Source organism: Prionailurus bengalensis, chromosome B4 (assembly GCF_016509475.1).
Source record: "Prionailurus bengalensis isolate Pbe53 chromosome B4, Fcat_Pben_1.1_paternal_pri, whole genome shotgun sequence".
Classification (NCBI taxonomy): Eukaryota; Metazoa; Chordata; class Mammalia; order Carnivora; family Felidae; genus Prionailurus; species Prionailurus bengalensis.
The window spans coordinates 73,317,510-73,343,432 of record NC_057358.1 but is presented as its reverse complement, the minus strand read 5'-3'; the positions used below and the strand labels follow the sequence as shown (position 1 = coordinate 73,343,432).

The 25,923-nt window shown below is 41.7% G+C and overlaps 1 protein-coding gene across 3 annotated transcripts; it reads left to right on the top strand.

The window, feature by feature from the left end:
- The first annotated feature begins 7,368 nt into the window (after positions 1 to 7,368).
- SLC38A2 (solute carrier family 38 member 2) lies at positions 7,369 to 21,658 on the top strand. 3 transcript variants are annotated; one of them, XM_043563507.1, is made up of 16 exons: positions 7,369 to 7,723; positions 8,930 to 9,046; positions 9,357 to 9,438; positions 9,586 to 9,701; positions 12,569 to 12,642; positions 12,729 to 12,821; positions 12,951 to 13,032; positions 14,671 to 14,753; positions 15,150 to 15,208; positions 15,321 to 15,488; positions 15,896 to 15,975; positions 16,090 to 16,190; positions 16,773 to 16,897; positions 17,239 to 17,383; positions 17,505 to 17,602; positions 18,663 to 21,658. In XM_043563507.1, exons 2-16 carry the CDS (start codon positions 8,931 to 8,933, stop codon positions 18,759 to 18,761), a joined length of 1,521 nt encoding a protein of 506 aa, XP_043419442.1. In that variant the 5' UTR covers positions 7,369 to 7,723; position 8,930; the 3' UTR covers positions 18,762 to 21,658. The 3 variants fall into 3 exon arrangements, with proteins under 3 accessions (XP_043419442.1, XP_043419441.1, XP_043419443.1); XM_043563506.1 differs by having other exon boundaries at positions 7,370 to 7,723; positions 8,849 to 9,046; XM_043563508.1 differs by lacking the exons at positions 7,369 to 7,723; positions 9,586 to 9,701.
- The last annotated feature ends 4,265 nt before the right edge of the window (positions 21,659 to 25,923 follow it).

Below are 25,923 nucleotides of genomic sequence, written 5' to 3'. Positions count from 1 at the left end.
GGCTGGCATCCTGAGAAGCCAGGAGCGGCGTCCTGGCGCCTCCGCCTTCGCCGCTGGGGCGCCGCAAGCCCCCTCAGTCCCGCCACCCCAGATCCGCATGACACGCCCTCCCCCCCACCTCGGGTGGAGTGAAAGACAAAGGGAGAAGCCGGTTCCGATGGGCGTCTTGTCTTCCACTCAACGCACTGCGTCGTCGCTCAAACAAAGCACGTACTCGGCTCGGTTTTTACTTACCCCTACTTAACCACCAGGCAAATAAAAGTTATTTTCCCTTTCCCATAACATTCCTCACTTGGTTTTTCCAACCACGAATGAAATTTATTCCTGAGACAGCAACTTTGGAGAGTTCGTTGACCTCATCCACCCAGGGGTGACAAATGGCTACACAATGACATTATTTCACTCAAAAGGGGTGTGTTATGCGCGTGGTTCACCTCAAGAAAACAAATAACGTTTAACGGTTTCAGCGACTGGTTGGTTCTGGACTGTCCTTTTGGGTGGAAGACACTGAATGGGGTGGGGGGTTGAGAAGTGGTATCAGCGCCAGTTGTCCCAAAATGGGGTTACTTGGAACTGGATGCAGGCGTCTTAATCAGACACAGGGTGCCAAAGATTTCAGCCAAAACTGGGAGTTTTACCTGAGTAAGGATTCCAGAACCAATCTCAGATATGCTTTTCATCTAAGAACCAGAATTACAGGTATGTTAATATTAATAAACCCCTATTTGAGTATCTTAGCCTTGGGCAAAGAAAGTTTCAGAAACTCACTGAAGGCCGAGAATGAACGAAGGAACGTAAGTCCATTGTGGCCTAAGAGTGTTTTAAGCAGAACTCATCATTCAGTTTCTCTTTGGGCAAGAAAACAGACCACTAACAAGCATAAAAATAAAGGTATTTTTAAATCGCCTTATTTTGGAAAATGTTAGGAGTCTGAAAATTTTAATTTTCAAAAGAACGGAGCATAGTATACTATTCGATAAAACATAAATCTTCTCTTTACTAAGTATATGCCCATGTTGTCTTGTCTTCTAGCTTAATTCTTGATTCTTAGTGAAAACTTGGCACGTTCTAAATAACCTGGAAGCATGTACGTGAGAATTCACGTCTGCGATTTTGCTTTCACATTTCACTTTCCAAGCTACTTATTGCTAATTAGCAGGTGTCAGTGCAAGAACTATGGTCAAGAAATCCTTCATCTTTCTGCAGTGTGTTCGTTCACATCCATTATTATATACCACACCTAGCAAAATAGACCATCCTAGGGTCACATGAAAAGGCCAATGGGTAAATACCACAAAAAGGTCATTAGTCGAGCCATTCCTTCCCCCTTTGCTTGGGGAGATTAGAAAAACAGCGTACTGATACTCTGGGAAGTTCTACAGTCCTGACGGAATTGAATACATTTATACTAAAATATCTGTAAAATTCTCTAATTTTTTTTTCATTTTTAAAGTTGAGTTTCTGTGGGCACCAAGATTTTCCTTTTCTGACTGAAAAAATGAGGTGTGTACTTAACACAACGGTAATGCTTCCAAACATATGGCTTCACGATATACATCTTATGTTTTTTATGTATGACTATGTTACCTAATTCTGGTCATTTCAACCTGAGACATCTACAGCAGTACTTCCAGGGAATGTTATTTCTCATAATAAAATTGACTCCCGGAACTGACATTCCTTTCCTTGTCAGTGGATGTGGCCCTGTCTGCATATGACCCCTGAAACCACTGCAGTCAACATGTGACCATGATAGGGGACATCTCCAGCATGTCAAAGATGTCAAAGTGAAGAAATGGTGAGCTGTTAATCTTTGAGGAGGTTATCAAGGCCAAGAATTAACCCTATGACTGCCCTGTCCATGGACTTCCTATTATATGAAATAGTATATGAGTCCTTATAACTTAAACCATTTTTAATTGCATATTGTGTTTCTTGCAATAAAAGATTTTCTGCTGCTCACAACATCTCCGTGGTGGCCAGCCTCCAGGATAGCCCTAACCATCCTCACCTCCTGGCATTCACATCTTGAATAGGGCTTGCCAGTCAGGCCATCAGATAACTACAGACCTAGCTGTCAGCTGACAGCAACCTCATAGGAGACTTCAAGCCAAAACACAAAATTGAAACATGCCTAAAGTCACCAGGGTGCTCACAATTAATAGTATTGCTTTGGGCTTGAGAGCTGTCTTACAAAGATAAAATAAATACAACACTTCATTTATTGAGCCCCTACTAAAAACAGAATGCCAAGAATAAAAGACACCAAATGATAAGAAAAGAAAAAAAGGGGTAAAGAGTCGAGTGAGGAATTTGTTGAGGAACTTGGGAAAGGCAAATGCTAAGAAATATGTAAGTCATTGGAATAAAGGGAGGGCTGTGGCTGGGGAAGGGTATTTCCTCACAATGCTAATATCAGGACCAGAATTTTGAATAATACTGTCCAGACAAGAATGTCAGCCTCTGTACATTGCAAAAGATCATATTAATTAGGTGAAATGAAGCCATTAGAAAGCAAGTCTTGGGATCAGTTCTCACACTGGCTTACAGAAGACTGGGTTCAAGAAAAACCTGCCCTTTTCCACCATCAAGCTATTGCAACAGATGTTTATTCAGTTTCTTATTTGCTAGGCACTGAGTTAAATATACGAATTCACTCATTCACAGAACTCCTTCTGTATATCAGGTGCTGTTCCAGGCACTAAAGATTCAGTGATTAGCAAAACAAAGGACTTTTCCTCTTGGAGTTATTTCACAAAGGGGTCTGGCAGAGAGGCAGGAAGGGGGAGATATTAAGCAAATAAACAAATGATCAAATAATATGTTTTCATACCATGAAAAAAATGCAATCAAAAATAACATAGGACAGTGGTGAAATGGAGATTTCATGCAAGGGGCAACTTTTGCTAGGGAATGGTCAAGGAAGTTTTTTCTTTCTTTGTTTTTTGAGGAAGTAACATTTCAACTGAGACCTAAGTGATGAGAAGACCACCACACAGATCCAGGCAAGGAGATTTCTAGGCAGAAGAAAGAGCAAGAGCAGAACCCTGAAAAAGGAATAACTTAGAGTGTTTTAGGGACAGAAATAAAATCAATGTGGCTAGTATGTGGGGAAAAGAAAAAGTGGTAGGAGGTAAGGTTGAGGAAGTAGGCAAGGGCACAACCAGGCAATGCCATGGTGAATGAGAAATAAGGAATTTTATTCTGGTTGCGAAAAGCAGTCACTGGAGGGCCTTAAGTAAGGGAAATAATTTATCCCTTTAAGCAAGGGATTTTATTTATATTCTGAGATCTTTCCGACTGCTGGGGGTGGAGAATGAACTGTGAGCACCAAGAATGGAAGCCCAGAGATGAGTTAGACTGTGGCTTTTGCAATGATTCAGGAGAGAGGTGACTAGGACCAGAGCAGTGGAGATAGTAAGAAGTGGCAGGATTCTGAATTTATTTGGAGGCAGAGCCCTCAAGATTTGCTGATGGATTGGCTATTTGAGGAAAAGAACGGCTCACGATGACTCCCTGGTCTGGGGCCTAAGGCCCCATGAGGAAGTCATGCATGGTGGTGTTACTCTTCTAAATCATAAAAATGGGAGAGGAACAGTTTTGCTAGGGAAATCAAGAGTTCTGCTTGGGCCAGTAATGGATGAGAGAGATGCCCTATAGATACACTAGATAATATGTTTCCTCCTGGTCCTAGAAAACCTCAAAAACTCTTTACTCCTCCATTTATTCATTCGACAAAAAAAGTATTGTCAAGCACTGTTCTGGGTGCTGGCGCTAACAGATCAGAGCAGACTGTTAACCTTAAAAATAAAACTGCCAGTTATTTTACCAGCAAAAATGGGTTTATTTGGGAATGGCAGAGAATTACAATCCGGGACAGGCAAGCCAAGGCAAAACCATAGGCAAGTCCAACAAAGAGAGGAACCTTATTTTATGGAGAAGAAGGAGGAAGTTGGGAGGGGTTGTTTTGAACAAAAGTCCATTGGAGAGAAGCAAGAGTTCAAGTGATGACAGTTTCTCATCAGCTGAGTTACAGGGGTGGTTAACCTCTTATAGAAGATGCAATGTACTTCTTCTCATGTTGGGGCCTGTAAATGATGATTCTTTCCTGTTGAGAATTCTTCTGTTTGGTCTGTAATTGACAATTCTTCTCCGTAATTGTCACTAAGTGGTACCAGCACCCCCTACCAACCTCCCCTTCTAGCATCCCCAATCCATATAGTAAAGTTTTCATTTATTACTTTTCACAAGATTAAATTCCAGCCTTCAGGAGCTTCCATTCTAGTGAGGGAGCTAAACACATAAATAGGTAAATAAACAAATATAATTCAGTTAGTGATTATAGAGAAAAAAACTTATTTAATTCATCCATCTACTCAGAAAGGACCTTCTCTTTACAAGCGACTAGGCTGGGTATGATTAGCCAGATTCTACCCTGAAAAGACACTAACATAAACTCTGGTACATAGACATCACAAAAAGAAGTCCCACAAAATATACTTCTAAAGCACGAAGTTCAAAGTACAATGCGATCAATTTTAAATGATAGCATCAAATAAAGGAAAATTAATGAAAGGTTGGTATTCAAGCCGAACCTCAAAGGAAAGATAGAGTTTGGACATATGGTAGTGGCAGGGAGCTGCCTACCACAAGGAATACTAAGGGTGGGGGCTATAAATATAGACCACGGCCAGATCAAAGAAAGCCATGAAAGCCCACCTGAGAATGAAACTCCGTAGTTGGAAATGGTAGGGTAGAAAGAAGTAAATATCTCAGCCCACTTGAGGCAAAGTACAATGCTGGATAAATAGAATTTTGAGGAACATCTTAAAGGTCAGTTGTTTAACAACTGGTTGGGAAAGTTAACTCCTTATGCCCTCAGGAAACAAACCCCTGGTGTTTTGTCAGGTGATAATGGTCAAATAATTCTACAGAAGAAAACTACCTATCCTCACTAGAAAGTTCTAACACCCTACCTTGACAATGCATTTCTGAAAATCCACAGCTGGAGTGCCTGGGTGGTTCAGTAGGTTGAGCATCCGACTCTTGATTTTGGCTCAGATCATGATTCTAAGGTTGTGGGATGGAGCCCTTTGTAGGGCTCTGAGCTGAGTGTGGAGCCTGCTTAAGATTCTCTCTCCCTCTCTCTCTCTCTCTCTCTTCCTCTGCCCCCCCCATAAAATAAAAAATGAAAATTAAAAAAATAAAATCTAAAGTTGACAACCAATATTTGTGATTATTTTTCTGTCTTAGGTTTGCTTTTAGTAATGCATGGTGCCGCATGCATTTTAACTGAAAGCATAACAGCAAAAACCTAAGCACATCAGGCCTCCATTGGAAGTCACTTGACTTAGCAGATAGACCTCAGATCGGCCTTTGAAAAACAAGATGTTTTTCAATAAAACAATAAAAGAACAGATGTTTCAGTACCTCCCCCTCTTTTTCTCTTTTTCGTCATTTACTGTTCAGGTTCTTATACAGAAGTCAGAACAAGATTACAGCCCTCTCCCCCCAACATATGCACTAACATACATACACACACACACACACACACACACACACACACACACCCTGAATTTTGCAGGTTCGCCTAAGTGTGTGTGGCAGTACAAACCACCAAAAAGTCCAAAGGACAAGAGATCCAGCTGTGAGGGTGCACCTTGCCAACCATAACCACAGACCCTGAGGGCTTCCTTAGCACATCTGACTGGGCAAAGGGACTCACCAGGATGAAAAAGTGGTTTCAAACCTTTTGATTTTTATCAGTTGAAACCTGATATAAAGAAACTTGCAGGGAGTCCTCTCTAACCCACCACTAAGATTGCTCTCCTGACAAGAAGAGTTGATTGGTGTTATTAGGGAAAGAATGTGGAAGAAAGGTAAGTTTTTTCAGTCCTGATTGTGTGTCAGATGCCAAACCTGCCTTGGGGAAGTTCACCATCTCCCCCGGGGAGAGCAGACTACAAACAAACTCCAACAATTTTGAGTACAAGACAGCACAGGTTTAAAAAGTCCAGCACCACATGGTTGAGAAAAGAGTTCCTGCAGAAAGAGGGGGCAGCCGGAGGCTCCGTGACTAAGCCTTGGGTGATGGTGAGGGCAAGTTGGGCACTAAAGCAGGAAAGCATATTGTTTCTGTGAGACTGGTCTGACCACCAGAAGGGGTGGAGAACATAGGAGTGCAAAGGGGAAATCGGGTCCTCCCTTGTCAATCACGAACACTGGTGCAGGCCCAGGGCATCCGCAGCCTCACGTGCCACGGAAATAGACAGCTGTACAGATTTCCTCAGGAAAACATTGAAAGCAAAAATTGTGATCACACCCAACCCTTTCCTCTATGCCCTGCCCAATCTCTCCCACGTCCCCAAAAGGAAGACAGCAGTAGGTCAAACTCGTTTGTTTATTCATTCATTCAACAAGCATTTCTCCTAAGGGGCCTTTGTTTCCAGCAAGGGATGGACTCTTGCCTTTCGGCAGCACAGAGTATTCCGCAGCGAAGGGGCCCCCTAGTTGCCTGGCTCAGCAAGACCACATCACCACTGGAAGGGAAGGACGGGCTCGGTCGGGAGAAAGTCTTCCAGACTAGCCTTCCAGTGGAGGCAGCGCCTTTGTAAATACGAGGGAAGAAAGGCGAGGTGAGAAATGCTCTCAAATTGGGCCTGGGGGTGGTGGAATGAGTGAAATGTGTCTGCGAAAGGAAAACTGGGAACTCCTACACCTTCTCAGAAGAGCGGCTCCCCCCACCCCGGAGGCCCATCTGGGATCCCCTTTCAAAGGGTCTCTGGCTTACTGGTCGGCATGTAGTTTTTCCCCTACTAGGGTTTTCCACGTTCATACAAAAAGGATAGACCGACATGGAGCTGGCCCCACCAGGCTAGTTTTGAAGAGTGAAAGCAGGTCTAGACAGAGAAGAAAGAACGAGAACAGAAATCGACCATGGAGACAACGTTGCTGCGTTAGTCCAAGTTTGCGAGAGAAAAACCCCAAGTAAATCACAAAATAACAGGCAGGAGAGAGTTGGGTGGGCGGGATGTGTCCCCAAAAAGCCTGGAGGAGAAAGCAAAGACTGCTGGTAACTCGGACGGAAGGGAAATGAAGCAGAAGGCTCCTTAAAGACAACCGCATGTGTTGGGCACATATCGAGGTTGACATGAACAGGCCAAGATGAGCATGGGGGGTCTTTCCGGGCTGACTAGGAGACCGGAGAGAGTGGGGTTTGGCTCTCCGGAGGGCGGGGGGCGCCAGCGGGCGGAGCTACGGCCCCGACTGGGCCGCGGGTAGAGGGGTGGGACGGGGCGGGGCCTGCGGGCCCGGGCGGGCCGGGGGCGGAGCCCAGGTGGTGTTGATATACAAAGAGACAGCACCCCGGCGGCTGCGGCCCCGCCCCCTAACGCGTCCTCCTGGGCGGCCGCTATAACCCGCTGCTCCGCGGGCAGCCTCAGAGCCGCGCGACGCCGCCGTCCTGGAGCGCTTTACCCACAGCACCGCTGGCAGCCGAACCACGCGTTCCTGTATACTCGAGCCTTTCCCTTGAGACGGCGGACGCCGGACGATTGGGGCGGCAATTTGCCATTTCCTTTTTTTTGCTAAAATTATTTTTCCTGCCTATTGTTGGGTTTTTTTTTTGGTTTTGTTTTTGTTTTGCGATTTTTGTTTAGCTGAGAAAACCCCACTGAAGGCGTTTTCGTGACGTCTCCGGGATACGAGAGCCGAGACCACCGAGGTAACGCGCGCGGGGGCGTCTGTGCAAAGGGCGCGGGCCCAAGCGGGAGTGGGGGAGGGGCGTCCGGGAGGGGCCGCGGCTGGAAGGCAGCTGCGGGGGTCGTTTCCTCCCAGGACTGGCGTTTGTGGTCGGCGGGGCCCGTCTTCGACCCCGGCCCGTAAGGGGGTCGCCGCCCCCTCCGGACGGGGGAGGGGCGCGGCGCGGGGGCCGCGTGCCCGCCGGGAGGGGAGCCGCATCCTCCCGTTAGGGGGAGGGGAACCAGCCCGGCCCGCGGCCCCGCTGCGGCAAGTCTTGTGACTGATTTGCATTAATAAAAAAAATTAAATCGAGGGGTCCTGGAATTTGGGAGCAGCGGAGGTGGGTTCGGGCTTCTGGTATACAGAGGCCACGGTTGGGGAAGACGGGCCAGGAACATTTGATAATCGGCGATCGATATTGCATCAGTTTCCTTTCCGGGCATAGGAGGGGCCAGCCGGGCGAAGCGCTCGCGAGCCAAATGCCTGTAGACGAGTGTGCTCGAGGGCACGGGCGTGCGCGTGTAAACAAACCCTCGCCGCCTCTGCTTGCTGGGTAACGGGTGTTCTCCCTTTCTCGAGAGAGGACTCCTGTCAGCCCTTTATGCCCTCTTCGAGTCCGCTATGTGCCGCAGAGGCAATTCCCCGTGTGGGGACCGTGGGCACGAAAGGACGGATTACGCGCACTGCTGTTGCAAATCCTAGGAACGGGAAGCTGTGCGCCTGGGGTGCGCGCACACCTAACCAATGCCCGGCGTGCCTATGCACGACCAGAGAGGCTGGAGGAAAAGCAAAACAGCCCCCTTGCACCCCACTCCTCACACTTGGGATAATGGAGAGGGTGCAGTACCAAAATCCGTTGGAGAGGGTCCGGAGGGCACGGGCCTCTGCGGGCACATCGCCGCGGTGGGACCATCTTTGTTCTTCGCGGCTTCGCTGTCTGTACTTTTCCGCCCCTTGGCGCGCCCCCGCCCCTCTCGCTCGGCTGGTACTTTTCCACTCGCCTGGCCGGGGATGAATCAGCCGCGCTGCGCCTCCCCGCGGCGTCACGTGACCACGGCGGGCGGGCGGGCGCTGCAGTCCTGACGCGCCGCCTCTACCTTCTTCGCAGGCAGCCGCGCGGGCCGGTGCACTGCCAAGGACAAAAGGAGCCCAGTGTTGATCGCTGTACCCTATTTCCTCCCGGTGCCAGCATGAAGAAAGCCGAAATGGGAAGGTTCAATATTTCCCCGGATGAGGACAGCAGCAGCTACAGTTCCAACAGCGACTTCAACTACTCCTACCCCACCAAGCAAGCTGCTCTGAAAAGGTAGGAGAAGTTGTGTGCTTTTTTTCTTAAAACGGCTTGGGGGGGGGGGGGGTCCGGGGTTCTTTACCCCGACTCTGCTTCTGTTGCTTTAATTTACTGTAGCATTTGGAGAGTGTGTAATCTCTGAAAGAGTATCCGATTGTCGCAGTGACAGTATTTCGTGTGAAAGTCGACTCCTACTTAATTCTTAGGCGTTTTACTAAAGGTGTGTGACAGCACTAAAGGGCAGTCTGTGTTCAAGCATTCCGTTGTATATTTCAAAAACAGTTCAGGTTTACCCTTTTTCTTTTTTTTTTTTTTAATCTCACAGCCATTATGCAGATGTAGATCCTGAAAACCAGAACTTCTTACTTGAATCGAATTTGGGAAAGAAGAAGTATGAAACAGACTTTGTAAGTTGAAAATAATAATTTGTTTGTCTGTGGCTTTATGGAGTAAAAGAATAGTTTTACGTTTAGATTTCAATCTAACTTGCCCAAAGCTGGTTTTCTCCATTTAATTATTGTTATATGTTTGGTTATCGTTTTCCCTCTATGTAGCATCCAGGTACTACTTCCTTTGGAATGTCAGTATTTAATCTGAGCAATGCGATTGTGGGCAGTGGAATCCTTGGGCTTTCTTATGCCATGGCTAATACTGGAATTGCTCTTTTTATGTAAGTATGTGTAAGTAGTGAGTCTGCCATGCAGGGCAGTTAATATGACAATAAAACATACTTTTGGCTCCAGAGATGGAATTTACAGTTGAAGTAGTGGACTTAAAAATCATTTGTGTGAAATTTAAAATGAAAAATCCAAAAACCTCTTTATTCTGATGTGTAACTGCATGATACCAAGAAAGCCAATTAGGAAGAAGTAGGACAACACTTAAAACTAATAATTAAACCAACAGTCTTTAAATCAATTGGAATAGTTAAAAGTTGTAACGGGTTGAATTGTGAAGAAGAACTATTGATAAATCCAAGGTGGTTAGAAATTTTGTTCTGGCAAAATGGAAAGCAAAAATACTAATAAGCATGGTACTTCCAAATTGGTTTATAAGTGAGTTTCCCCAAGAACCTTTGCATAAGGAAAACAGACTTTTTAAAATATATAGGGTGTGGTGGTATTTGCTTAACCTGGAACATGTTTGTTCTAAGAAAAGTGAGTCATAATTTTCTGGACACTGAAAGAACCCATATGTGGTGTGGTTTTTTTGTTTTGTTTTTTTTTTTCCTTTTTAATATTTATTTCTTTCAGGTCTGTGTGGTTGCTACATGCCATAGCAAAGAAATAAATATTTTAATAAGTACTTGCTTTTAAATGTTTTTTTTTTTTTCCTTAGTTGCCCAATTAAAATTACTTATTCCAGTGCTTTCTAGCATAAATGCCTAGACTAGAATTTGGGGGCTATAGAAGACAGTGGTTGTTAACTGATGTGGGGTCACTAATCCTTGGAAGATAAGACAAGTGTGGACATTATGTCCAGAAAAAAAGAAGTACAAAAGTACATGTAAATTTGACCATACATTTTCAGTGATGTCTGTATCATAGCTGTTAAGTACCTATGGGCTCCTGGCTAAGGCAAGTTCTGTGGAAGATAGTGTGATTTATTGTGCAGATGAGGAAACTGTAGCTTACAGGGAGTATGGAATTGTCCCTTTTGTGACAGATGTGTTTTAGTTAGCTGCCTCGTGCCATCTACTCAAGTTATTTTCTCCAGCAGAATAGCATGTTCATGAAAGGAAAAGCAGACCTTTGCAAAGTTCTGCTTTGTGGTGAAATTCCACACTGAAGTTAAGCCTGGCTTTGAGCATTGGAAGCTAGGATTCCAGCAGCTTGCTTCTTTAGCATGAAGCTTTTCAGAATTCTTACTAAGGGGAAGGACCAGGAATTTACAGCGAAAGGACCCTAGAGTTTCAAAGTTTTTACTGGGGAACTTGAATGGCGTCATTGTTAAAATATTTGAAGTCCTTCCTGGCTCTTATTATAAAAACTAGAGACAGTCTTTAAAGGCTGCTGGTATGGTTATATGTTATAATTACACAAGACAAAATGGCACCTGTTTCATAAGTGAAAACAAAATTCTGATGTTACCCTTGCACTTTTGAAATTACCTATACTTTGGTAAAGTCTCTGTGTTTGATTAACCTTTTTAATAAATGGTTAAATAACATCAGGAGTGATGAAGTGAGTGTTTAATCCCATCAGTATCTTACAAGGTATATTTAGAGGATATAGAGGTATGGAGGTAAATGGGCCAAAAGCCACGTGGCTGCCATAGTCTGGTTAAACAACTCTAGCTACGCTTATTAGGCAGACTCAGTCTTGAAATTGAAAGTGACCTCAAAGGTTATGAAGTCCATTCATCCCTCATTGTAATTTCAGTGTAAGAAAGAAGGGCTGAATTTGTCAACATACTTTGAACATTGCTTTTGATTACACCAACAACTTTGTACAGTTAGAAGTAAAAGTAAGGCTGATGGTGTCATTTTTCCACCTCAGACTAGACCCCATGAAACTTGTGGCATGAGAATGGCAGTTTTAATGCAACCACCTAGGTTTTAACTAACAGACATTCGGTTCTTTGCCAGACCTGATATGATACCATATTCAGTGTTCGTGTACAGAATCAAAGGGGCTCTCTTGTTTGCACAGTTTTCTGTGCTTTCTCTGGTTTTGACTTTTTGTTGTTGTTGTTGTTCTTTTTAATAAAATGAAATCCATACTTTTCTTGGCTTGCCCAGGAGGGGAGGAAAGTAAAGCTGCAGTGAGAAAGAACTTGTGCCCTTAAAACTAAGTGACATTAGGGAACCTTTAGTTCCTCCCTATTTTTTAACTTTTTTTCTGTTCCACCAGATGGAGGGGAGGAGATAGCCCAGTCAACTGATAGCCTGCTTGTTCTAGCACAGGCATTGTTTAACTTTGTCATATTACTGGGCCTGTATTTAACACCATGGTGGGCAATATGGTATATTGTCACAGTGGTTACTTCTCGGACTTGTGCCCAGTTGTTTGTAAAGCTGTGCCTGACTATCTCTTTTCCCTTTATAGTCCCATTCCTCCTCTTATTTATGTAGTCCAGGTGGTCTCAAGATCTTTCCTGAACCTGTGGGCTGGGTTTACTGGCAGATAATTACCACCATTTTATAGATAAAAGGAACTATTAAAATGCAGAGAAGTGGCAAGGATACAGTTAAATATTACAGTGCCAGAATCAAAGTTCAAGTCTCATGAGTCCACCACCTTAAAGTTGAGCTTTCCTGGGTCTCCCGACACCCTTGAGTCAGGAGGTAAACCCCTGCTTTAACCAGTATTGTAGAACTAACACCTGAGACACGGTGCAAGTTTTTAGTACCAGGTAAGAAAAGATGACACTCTAGCCAGGAGAGTAAACACCAGTCCTTGGAGGCTTTCTGTCTAGCGCAAGAACTATTAGGACACGTTACGTTCCGTATTTAATGTGTAGCTACAAGCAAAAGAATGGTCTTTAAATACAGCTGTGCTTATTGATAACCCTGTGCCTTTTCCTTCTCTTCATCAGAATTCTCTTGACATTTGTGTCCATATTTTCCCTGTATTCTGTTCATCTCCTTTTGAAAACTGCCAATGAAGGAGGTATGGTAGCATTCTTGAGATTTCTAAAACAATTTATGCCTGTCACGATTTTCTCCCTTCATGCTTCTGTGTTCTTCATATTACAGGGTCTTTATTATACGAACAGTTGGGACATAAAGCATTTGGATTAGTTGGAAAGCTTGCGGCCTCTGGATCAATCACAATGCAGAACATTGGAGGTAAGGATTTTTAAAAGGTGATTTGGGTAGACTTTTTGCTCTTTGTGTAGCACAGAGTGGTGACACGTTACTTTCGGTGTCACATGCCACATTTTGCACTTGTAATGGTATAATTTTGTTTTCCTCCAGCTATGTCAAGCTACCTCTTCATAGTGAAATATGAGTTACCTTTGGTGATCCAGGCATTAATGAACATTGAAGATACAACTGGGTAGGTGCTAAGTAAGGTTACTCATAAGAAAAATTATAGTCTAAAATGGTTAGATACATTTTATCAAAGTTGGATACAAAATAATTACCAATAATTTTTCCGTAAGTGTTCCTGTTGAAATTGAGCAAGAAGTCCCCCGTCAACTGAGCTGAACTCTTAAGAAAGAGGGCAGGTTGAAGCTAGTGCTGTAACTCTGAATAACTTCTGTAACCTGTGTGTGAAAACAGGTTTTCTAGAACTTCACTTTTTTTTTTTTAATTTTTTTTTCAACGTTTTATTTTATTTTTGGGACAGAGAGACAGAGCATGAACGGGGGAGGTGCAGAGAGAGAGGGAGACACAGAATCGGAAACAGGCTCCAGGCTCTGAGCCATCAGCCCAGAGCCCGACACGGGGCTCGAACTCACGGACCGCGAGATCGTGACCTGGCTGAAGTCGGACGCTTAACCGACTGCGCCACCCAGGCGCCCCTAGAACTTCACTTTTTTTATATTCATTGAGAGATTGTAGCTGAATAACACATACTCCAACCTAAGTCAGGTTGAAGCTTTGAGTAATGTTAAAGACCAATCCTGTCTGATTTTTTGTAAATTTGAAATTCTTAAAGCTTAAATCTGTTCAAAATGTATAATACCAGAAAATGTATGACCACACTGTGGAAACCTTATCCTTGTAGCAAAGTTATTCCTCCCAGTGGAGGAACAGGTTTTTATCTAAAGTAAACATGGGGAAGGATCATTCACTTTCCCGCCTGCAGCTCATTATCTCAAAGTAGAGCAATGTGGTTATCTCTTTGGCTTGAGAAATTTAATAAGCCACCTTAAACACTAGTTTTCTGTGGGGTCTTTGTTGCCGAAGTAAGTGGAGTAGAATTCACAGGGCATTTAGAATTTGGAAAGGCTATTTAAAAGAGGGTATGGTTGATTACCTGGAAAGGAAGAGACCTCGTTAGAACTCTTAGGACACATGGGTAATCTTTTCTCTAAGTTCAGAAGGGACCTTTTGACTGTTTTTGGAGTCAAGGTGGGTCAAGGTGTCACAACATACTTTTGACAACCTGGAATAAATCCTGGTTTGGGGAATTGGGTTTTGTTGTCTTTTCTTTGCCTGTGTATTTTACCTAAGTATGAAAAAGTCTCCTTGTTGACGTGTTGAATAAGTACTTGTGCTAATGGATGTCTGAAAGAAACTTCTTTTAAATTTTCTTGTCTCTAGCATTAAAAATTGCAGGCTCTAAAGCTATCTGTTACAGAGTTGGTGTACAATTCTTCTCAAAATGCTTCAAGATAAGATTACTGGCCTAACAATGCTGCTTTGTTCCTTACATTAGTATCAAGCCTTTAAGAAGCATTTTATGTTATGAATCAGCTGGCAGCCTTCCCAGAGCAGACAGTGGGACAAAAGTTATACTGTTCACACCCCATTTCTAACCTGAGTGAATATTCAGCTAGCACAGAGTTAGACATTTATTCCTGCCTATGCTCTGTCTGTGAATAAGCAGCACTTTTTCCAAACTTGTCTTTTTTGTGTGTTTATTTTTATAGTATTTCTATAAAATGAGTCCCAGGAGAAGATGTGTCTAACGTTCTGGGGATTTTCGTGATTGGTTTTGACCTTGTTTCTCTTTTCTTTAATTCAGACTGTGGTATCTGAACGGTGACTATTTGGTTTTGCTGGTGTCGCTGGTGCTCATTCTTCCTCTGTCACTGCTGAGAAACTTAGGTGAGCAAACTCCTCTCAAAAGAATTGAAATGAGCCTCTCACCAGCTAGTTGGCTTGCCCTTAATAGAAATGGAAAGCCAACAGGTCCCCAACACATAACTTTGGAAGCGGGAGAATACACCCCTGTGTAGGCCTTTCAAAATCCTGTGGCCAGGGGCTAGAATGTCTTGTTGACATTTGTTAATATCTCTGCTTCATAAATAATCATACAAAATGAAAGTTTCCACTCCTTCAGTTATTTATTTTTACATAATTCTATACCTGGGTATTTAAGAATTAGAAATTTCGTATTGTGTTCACACTAAAGTCTTCTAGGCAGCATTGAGTTATTTAGTTGAGAAAATATATTTGCCTGCAATCTGCTGAATTAAAGTTTAATTTCTGCCCCTCTTACAGGATATTTGGGATATACCAGTGGCCTTTCCTTACTGTGCATGATGTTCTTTCTGATTGTGGTAGGTATAATTTTTCTGTAACACTAGAGATTCTCTTATGAGCCCAGTCACACTATTCAGTTTAACAAATGCAAAATTATTCAATTTAACAAATGCAAAATAATGTTTTCAGGTGATTTGCAAGAAATTCCAGATCCCTTGTCCTGTGGAAGTTGCCTTGATAATTAACGAAACCGTAAACAGCACCTTAACACAGCCAACAGCTTTTGCACCTGAGATGGTATTTAATGTGACTGATGACGATACTTGCAAACCACGTTATTTTATCTTCAACTCCCAGGTAACTGAATATAGTCTTTATTTCCTTAAAGTAAGATTTTAGGGAAGAAGAGAGGGAAACTCTCCACCAGAAATTAATTCCCAAGGAAAAGGGAGGAGAGTGAATAGCTACTCTTCAACCATGAGTAGCTAGTTATTGAATTATTGAGGACTGAGAAGAAAGCCGTAGGTTTGTATCTTAATATAGATGGAGAAATGAACTAATCCTATGATGTTAATAATTGACACATTTAGAAGTTAGTATGTTGGTCACACTTAGTGAACAGATTAGAAGGGAATCTAATTATGCAAGGGAGACTTTGAGGTTCTGATCCTAAAATTCATTAATACAAAATAGAAGCTGCAAAACTGTGGTAACACAACGTGTTCCATAAGGATTTTAAGTAAATTTTTACTTTTTTTTTGCAGACTGTCTACGCTGTGCCAATTTTGACCTTTTCATTTGTCTGTCATCCTGCTATTCTTCCCATTTATGAAGAGCTGAAAGGGTGAGTGTTTTACTTATTTTTATGTACATTCGTTGGGAAAGTTAGAAAAGTATTATATTACTGCGATAACTACTGCTAAAATACAAATTTGTATTTTTCTCTGAACTTACACAGCCGCAGCCGTAGAAGAATGATGGATGTGTCCAAGATTTCATTTTTCGCTATGTTTCTCATGTACCTGCTTGCTGCCCTCTTTGGATACCTGACATTTTATGGTAAATAATGTCTGGATTTCAGAAAAAGACACTTTGTGAAATAAAATCGATACTTTCTTGTGTATAATCTATCACTTCTATTCTGTCTATTTTGGTATATTTCATATCTGTGATGAGAACCTGAATTTGGAGCTTTAGACTATAGGAATATAGTGTATTTAATCTGTGACTTCTCAAGCCCAGGTTCATCTCATTAGTCATGTGATGGCATTTGTATGTGATGCGCTTGCACCTAAATTCATCCTCCCCACCTCCTCTTCCAATCACCTTTCTGTTATACAACACAAACTGTAAGCCAGACCATGGGATTTAGCTATTTAGCTCCTGTTGTTTTTGATGGGGGTCATGTGGCTAAATCTGCTTGGTATTTAGGAAAATTTCCCTTCAATGTTATTTTAATTGCATTAACCCTAATTCCAAATTAATCTTATTAGCCTCTTAGTTTATAGTCGTTTTGTGAGTAGCTAATAACTGGTGTAAATTTGCTGTAAGTTAGATTTGTTAGATTTTCTACCTGATCTCTAGAGGAAATGGCACACTTGAAGCTTTTTTTTTTTCTTTTTTTTTTGTCTTTCCCCATAGAACATGTGGAGTCAGAATTGCTTCATACCTACTCTACTATCATGGGAACTGATATCCTCCTTCTCATCGTTCGGCTGGCTGTGCTAGTGGCTGTCACTCTGACAGTACCAGTAGTGATTTTCCCGGTAAGTAATCCCCTCCCTGCTCTGCTTTCATTCAGTAGGAATGCATTTTTAAACGTGGAGATTTGTGAGCAACACCAAGTTGATGGTCGTTTTCGAGGGATTTTTTTTTTTTTTTTAATACTTTGTAGATTTTCCAAACGTCTTGGGGCATTTTTTCCATAATTGAAGATCTAAAATGATCTTCCGGCATCCAGATGTTAAGGAAACGGCAGCAGAGGAAGGGACACAATTTAACAATTTAGAAAGCTGCTTTTTTAGATATATTTCCCGTTATTTGGGATTTTTTTCTCCCATTAATTCAAAGCTGGAATTGCAATTTCTGTATGTGTTTTCTTTTGCAGATCCGGAGTTCCATAACTCACTTGTTGTGTGCAGCAAAAGATTTCAGTTGGTGGCGTCATAGTCTCATTACAGTGTCTATCTTGGCGTTTACCAATTTGCTTGTTATCTTTGTCCCAACTATTAGAGACATCTTTGGTTTCATTGGTAAGTTTGAGCAAGTGTCGGAAGTTTTTTCACATATAAGGGATTTTAAAGTTTAAAAAATGAATGACAAGCGACTCACTGATTTGTCAAGACAATTTGTCAAGAAAATTTTCTTTTACAGGTGCATCTGCAGCTGCTATGTTGATTTTTATTCTTCCATCTGCTTTTTATATCAAGCTAGTGAAGAAAGAACCTATGAAATCCGTACAGAAGATTGGGGTGAGTGAGATACCCTGACTACCAGAAACTGTAATCTTCTAACCAGAATTTCCTCACCTGGTTTTAATTTTAGTCTCTTAGCTGTTTGTTGTGGTTATACTTCTGAGTTTCTAGCAAATAGTTCTATAATGGTGTATTCTGCATACAGGTGGAAGGTTGGGGGACGGGCGGTGAAAGACCATTTTGCTTCTAATACAAGCCTAAGTTAATTGCAGGAAAGCTGTTGAGATATTTTAGAGAGAGGAATAGAGATAAAGAGTGGAGATACTGACTCAGCTTTCAGTAGTAGTTTAACTGGTGTTTGCTGGAGTGCCCCTTGTGACAGACACTCAAATAGGCCTTCTTGTTAAAGGAGAGAACAGAACTAACCATCTTCAAAGCAAAGCTGTGGGGAGCTGTCACAACACTTCAAAGTGCCATAATGTACTTTAAAGTGGAATAACAACTAATTTTACAAAGAATATGATATGTTAACTGGTGGTGGGGCTATTTAGGGAGAAGACTGCTTTTTAGTCGTTACTCTGCTACAATTCGAGTCTGATTAAAGAACTAGAATTGCTTATAAAAAAAACCTGCCATCTTGTTTCATTCAAAATATATAGTGGCAATAATTGAAGGGGGTAGAATTAGGAGTAAAGTTACTCCTGTCTCTTTGGAAAACTTCTGGCTCTGATGCAGGCTGCATTTTAGGATGACTTCGGTTTGATTCTGTGATTGAAGTTTTTGCTTTAAAAAATGCAAAAAACCCAAAACAAAAAATCAGTCCCATTCTATTACATGAAGGAGTTTATTAAGCAAAGAACATTTATTTACCTTTTCATTTGAGACAAAGGAATGAAAAAGCAAAACTTGGGAAGATTTCAAAAGTAGACTTATTTTGTACTGCAGGTAACCCCCTGGTACCTTAACAACAGTTTAAATATCTTTAGCAAGTTAGCAAGGTATGTGAAATGCTGTCAGCATAATTTTAGTAATTACAAGACTGTTTTTAAAAGTAAGAAGGAATGTTGAGTGGATATATTTCTTTGCTTGCTGATCAGTTTCTCTTTGCTCATTGCAGGCTGTGTTCTTCCTATTAAGTGGCATAGTGGTGATGACCGGAAGCATGGCCTTGATTGTTTTGGATTGGGTGCACAATGCCCATGGAGGTGGCCATTAACTGGCACCACTGAAACTCCCATAGTCCACTTGATGCCAGTGTTGAGTCAACTCAACTCACTATGAAATTTCACCTAATGTTTTCAGTTTCACTTCCTTTTGAAGTGCAGATTCCTCGCTGGTTCTTCTGAGTGCAGAATAAGTGAACTTTTTTTTTTTCTTTTTAAAGAAATTATTCTGTATACTAGAAATGGATATTAACAACAAAACCACGAGTCTCGGGTTAATGGAAGTGACAATTTTATTCCATTCCAGAGAATGGACGAACTCTTAACTTTTATCAAGCCACATGTTTGGCTGTGTCATTGTTTAACTTGGATATTTTATGATTTTACTTGAATGTGCCTAATGGAACCATTCGATGTGAGAAACAGTTCTTATTAATTTACAGCAAAGTATTGAAATAACCATTGAGGAAAACACTATTATGTTTTTGTACCAAAAATATTTAAAGACCTCAGAAGCACTATTTTACTTTTAAAAAAATTGCTTTTTTTTAAAACCTTCTCCAAAAACAACTGTCAACAAATTCCATTAAGAAAAACTCATTGGTATTTAAAAACAAATGTTAGTATTATGAAATGATTTGCCTTTTTGTAGGCATAATAAGCCAAATACTTTTTTTACCCAAAAAATTTTTAGAGAAAATGATGTAATGAAAAATTGTACCGTGAATAGGAGCATAGTTTTTTCCATTCAGACTTCACCATTAAAGAATAATTGAATATTGTTATACCAAATCAGGTGAATTTGTTCATCACTTTTCTTCTGTGGCCCCAAATAATTTGCTTCGTTCAGACTGAGATATTTATGGCTTCAGTCTGTTAGAATGGAAGATATAATGCAAATATTTCTGTGGAAAGTAAAATAACTAATTTTGAGGTACCAAATAGTGCAATTGGGTAAAACAGGGTTTATTCAGTTGCATCTGTCTCCAGAGTTGTATTGACAGCTCTGGGTTTTTTGGGCCAGCCCTTTTTTGACATTGCTTCCAGCAGTGGAAAATGAGCATTTGATGGCTACAGGCCAAAACTATTGTATCCAGAGAGTGCAACTTTTCAAAATGCTCATCTGCTCCTGGAAGTGTGAATTACTTGATAATGTATGGCTTAGTTGTGTTCATGTTTTGTCTACAGTAGAGGTCTAATTTCACAGGTTACACCGATATTTGGTATAAGTTCTCTTTGTATAGGCCACTGGGTTTCTCATGCAGTAATTTTTTAAAAACTCATTTGCACTGGATTGTCATCTCATTCTTGTACAACACAGAATTGTTTACATCCAACAAGTGGTTAGCTAGGGAAACCAGTGCAACCTGAGTGTAAGGAGTTGGTCCAACTGCATGTGCACCCTGCCATTTCAATGCCAGTTAGAAGTGAAAAAAATTACTTGGCTTTAAGAGCACATTTATTGTACGTTATGGTGTATGGTGAATATATTAAATAATGTGGTACTTTGCTCATCAGGCATAATGTCTAAAATCCAGTATATACATAATTCCATTAGTGGTTGAGGGAAGCAAATAATGGAATCATTAATTGGTCATCTGGCTCTTAAGGTTTTCTCTTGAACTAAGCATTTCTAGTTGTAGACCAGGGCCAGAAATGTGGCAGACATGGTTTTTGTTACACATTCTTGTATTATATGTGAGTAAATTGCAGACAGGATGTGTCTGTAAAGACCCTTGTGGATGGAACTGGAAGACGTCTTGTAGTGCTACATTGGGTGAAACCAATGATCCATTTTTGTTTCTACAAAAATTGAGTAATTGGGGACCATCTAGAAAGGCAGTGAGAAGATGGATTCTACAGCACTGCTTTCATTTAATTGGGCTTTGGCACTCCCTTCAAATCCAGAACCTCACCTCTAGTTCAGACCGAGAATTGGCACTTCTACTTGAGTTCCTGGAAGGATTGCCGACTTTGTATCTGAGACCTGCCAGGGAATATACCAAGTAGCGTTGTTTTCTACAGTTTACATCCTTTCAATGTGGGAGAAACTACCATGGCAACCAGAAAGGAATGGAAAAAAGAATTTTCTTCTCACAGTGAATTGATGTGGGGAGGCTCCTTCAATCCTCTTTGGCTGTTTGAGGTTCAAAATGAACTGCCTAAATTCCATTGCATGATATTCTTGGAGCTATCTTGTCTGCCTTGAGGTTCCTAAACAGTGAATTCCCATTAATGAGCAGTCTTCAGTATTAAAACCACTGTCTTGTCACCTCATTTTGCATTACTGTCTTCCGTGGATGTTTCAGTTATAACTGTAATGTTATTTATAGAACAGCATTAATCCATTAAAGCTAACCTATTTTTCAATATTTATGATAATCTGTACATACATTGTCTGTCCATATGTATTTGTAATATATAATGTATATAATGTCAGGTTTGGGTCTGGGTTCAAGTGTATATATTCCTGTAAGTTTCTTAACTGCATTTTGATGAATTCACATTATGTATCTATAAGAATTGTCCCCAAAGTACCTGTACAGAGATTTCAATATAAACAAATTGACAAATTATGTAAACACTAAAACCTTAAAGTATTCTTTAAGTTGTATTTGCAATAAACAGACTGGATGAACATCACATTTTTTCATGAAAACTTGGTGCAAATTCAGATCTCTTATTTAAATTTTAAATAAGGTCTAATTTTCAAAATGCAGTAGTTTCAAAATGTGATCTAGTGTAATGAAATCAAATGTGATCTAGTGTAATGAAAGATCTTTGAGAACCTGGGTGTGTTAGCTTTATGTATATAGTGTAAATACCCCCACTGTACTGTTAGAGGCCAACACTTCCACTAGGACTTGTTGGCAAAGAGTGCTACACCGTTTCAATGAAACAATGTATGTTTGTTTTAACTGAACTAAAATAAATACATGCTTAATCCTGAGTAGTCCGTGTTTTCTTTAAGGTAATGGGATAAACAGTCTCTGGTGTATTTTACATCAGGACCTACTGAGGTGTCCATATAATGGTAAGGAGTATGATGAAGAGAATGGTCAGAAAAAAGTTTTCAAGTTCCTAAAAGTGTGAAGAGGGAAGGAAGAACCTGCTGAAAGGCCTCCCAAGGACCCAGAGTTGGGCCTGCTGTGGGTAGGCCAGTAGTGCATCAGAATCACCTGGGAGCTTTTTATGAGTGCAGCTACACAGTCTGATTCCATAGGTCTGGAGGGCAGCCCACAGGTCACCCCCACCCCCACCCCAGAAACCTACCCCAGCTGATGCTGAGGCACAGATAAAACTAAGGGGTGCTGAAATAGGCCTAGGAAGAAGTCCTGTGGAGTTCAGCTTAGGTGAGGTCCCAGGAAAGCATCAGCACTGTGGCTGCAGATGAATCCGCAGACAGGCTGAAGTTTATCTGAGTGACACTAGATGGGAGAGGGGTTGCTAAGATACACAACGGTAGTTCAGGTATGGCCTACTGATAGCCTTCAGCTTAGAGCATGTGCAGTGAAGTATCCAAGGCCAAAACAAAAGAAGATACAGCACCAGGTGCGCTTGGGAGTGGTTGCAAAGGCCACAATTTTTCTGCAAGTGCAATGGTTAAGTGGGAGGGCATTATTTGTGGTTAGAAAGTAGAGCAGAATATGCAATACCTCCGATTTAACAAAAGGCTTAGAGGTGTCAGTTACTCATCTGAGTGTTCTTTGCACACCTACTGCATACAAATAACATGCCCTTGGGAAAGATGATGAGGTTGTGTGTCACACTCCAGTTTTAACAGAATCCAGACACTTTGAGCCATTCCAAAAAGAAAAGGGATACCAAAATGAAGCAGAATACCAATTTAATTAATCTGAAACTAGGAATGTATTTGGTGGGTAGGTCCACTCAAGAGATGAAAATACAGTTCTATAACCAGGTAGTTAGCTATTCCCAAAAGATCTCTCCAGTAAACCTGAGGAATATTCTAGGAGCACTTCTAACTAAAGAACAAGAGTAGTCTGTCCTGACTTGGAAATACTCTTTCCTGGACAATTGGCTTAGTTAAGTTTCTGGTAACAGTAAAGAAAATCCATTTAAATTAGGTTAAGCAAAAATGGTGGCAAAGGAAGAGAACTCAGAAGGAGATCAGGTACCTCAGAGAATTAAAAGAAAAACAGGCTTCCCAAAGGTCAAACACGAGATTTGCTCCAGAGACCTCAGTGACAGAAACATGTGACACTTCACTACAGAACTCTGCAGTTAGATTGTGAGCAATTTCCTCAGCCAACTTCTCTAGATAAACATTGGCTAATACTGGGTCCTCATTTCTACCATAGCCAGGTTGGCAGGGTGACACAGGACAAACAGGGCTACCAAGACCCAGCCCCGTGGTTGGGAGAACAGTTCCCCGAGGAGGAGGAGGAGGAGGAGGAGGAGGAAGAGGAGGAGGAGGAGGAGGAGTGAAATGGTCATGGGCTGGAAATAGGGTCACCAACTGTCACAGCTTTAGCACTAGAAGTACTGCATTCTAGGAAACCCCTCAGTCCATTCAAACTGGGATGGTTGGTCACCCTAGCTAGCAAGGCATGCAGGAAAGTGATAAAACGGCTTTGCAGTACTGATAATCTCATTTTCTCTAATTTCCTTTTTCTAGCCTCCCAGGGAGAACACCAGTCTTCTTTTACAACTCTGCCCCAAATCAATGGATTATACCTTCCTCAAATTACTTTTTTTTTCTGATTCCCCCCTATGAGTCGTAAGTTTCATAAGCGCAGACACCTGTCTTTTCATTAGTATATCCCCAACGTTCACAACAATCTAGCACATCACACATAAGTTGAGAAAAGGCTCCAAGTTTTAAGCAAAAATTTACTAAATGCTTGTAAAATAAATACAGCAAGTACCATGAAATTAAACACTCTGACTTAAAAGATAATAGTTTCTTCATCTTCAACCAATAGCCTATGACAGGAAGGCTTCTTGCCTAGCCTGTGATCTGCCTCCAGGTGGCAGAAGCCATCTTTAACCTCTACTACATACATGTGATTTTGCGGTGGTGAAATCTATTTCGAATCCTAGTCAGACTTGGTTGTGTTCCACATATTGTGAGGGAAGAATTCACACAGCAAGTCTGGTTGCTTACTACTTATGTCTTCAAGGGAACCATGAATGTCTCTTGGCCAACTCCTGGGAATGTGGACCTCAGAAAGTTTTTTATGCTAGTGACTAATGGTATTGTTACATATACCTAAAGCAATGGACCATGCTATCCTGGCTTTTCAGGTTGCTCTACACAGACACCAAGATTAATGACGTGCACCTAGTTTCATTGTTGAGATCCTGAGTTTTGGTTGCCAAGACTGGTTGCCAAGCAGAATATGCCTACGTAACCAGTCCCCCATAAAAGCCTTAGACCTTGAGACTCATTTTGGCTTCCCTGAGCAGAGACATTCCACACACGTCCCTGTAGTTCACTGCTAGAAAAAAAGCACTCATTCCTGTGTGGCCTCAGACAAGGAAGTTCTTAGGACCCTGTGCCGGACCTCTCTGGATTCCAATGTTACGTATCATTTTCCTCTTCCTTTTGCTCTGTACCCTTTGCTGTAATAAATCTCAGTAGTGAGTATTACCGGCTATTGAGTCTTGGGAGTCCTTCTGGTGAATCACCAGATGAAACACGTATGGTGTCTGTTTCTTGTCTACACCATCAGTTTACAAACCTCAGTATCTCTTGCCTTCTCCACGAAGAATCTACTCACAATGAAAGCCTCAAAGCATCACTGAGCAAGTTTGACTAAATATTGTTTGGAATGTGGGTATTCAGAGGATTGGACAGTAAAGGAGATTTTTTACATTACATGTCCTCCTGTGTGCCACTTCATAAAATACCATTTGACACGTTTCTTCTCCCAAGTCCCTTTGGCTGTGCTGTGCACAAGAGATTCTCTGTCTGGCCTTCCTCCCACAACATACACACAGCCTGTCCTTGATGCCCATGAGCAATTCAACTCTGTCTTTTAGCAATTCAACTCTGTCTTCAAACCTGCTTATCCTTCTCAAACGAACAAAAGTTTTGAAGTCATTAAGACTCACTTTCCTGAGATGGCATTTTACTGGACACATATTTACTGGACTTATCTTAGCAGTCGTCCTAACCACTTACTTTCCCTGAAAGAAGTTCTGGTAAGTTCAACTTCCTTATATGATTATATTAAAAATATCTGATGTAGGGGCACCTGGGTGACTCAGTTAGTAAAGCATCCAACGATTTCAGCTCAGGTCATGATCTCACAGTTTGTGAGATGGAGACCCACGTAGGGCTCTGTGCTGACAGCATGGAGCCTGCTTGGGATTCTCTCTCCCTCTCCTTCTGCCCCTCCCCAGGTCATGCTCACACACACACACACACACACACACACTCTCTCTCTCTCTCTCTCTCAAAATAAATAATACACATTAAAAAAATATATCTGATGTAAGGTCCAATCTATCAATGAGATAAAAGCAGAGCTGTGTGGGTTGAAATGGTGAGGGGTGAGGTCTAGAGCCTAACGGCTCTGGCTCCCAAACCCTTTCTACCTGCTTCATCTCTCCACCATGGCCCACAAGGAGCTACTTTAAAATCTAAAGCCCCATGAACATACTTTGAAAACATGAGTCTAAGTTCTTTCAGAAGAACAAGACCCCGAGATACCAAGAACCTGCTGGCCTGAAGTTCAACTACTGAGTCACAATTTTCTAATAGTCTCTTTCTCCCCTATTGACAAGATGGTGGCCCAGGCATCCCGTCTACAACCCGATCATCTTTACCTCGGAACAGCCCACTAATCTCATGATTGACACTGGGTCACACAGAGGCCAAGTCTCCTTGATATGTATATATTGCTGAGGAAACACTCATGTCCTTCCAGGTATCTCTAATGTGGGACAGGGAAAGAAATCAAAGTAGAAAACAGACATAGATGTTGAACAATCCATTTCCTGTCCCCGAGTCAACAATGATGCCATTGCCAAGAATTGCCTTCAGTTCACTGAAAGAAGGTGTGGTCTTTTCAAAAAGGTAGGGAGAGAAATCTTTGAAAAAAAACAAAAACAAAACTGAACTCTGGTTTGATCTAGTTCTAGGGGTCTTTAGTTTTAAATGGACAACTGAGCACAAACAAATCCTGTGAATCATCTGTTTCTTAGGGGCTTGGGACATTACTTCTAGGTCCTCAAACTAGAGCTTTA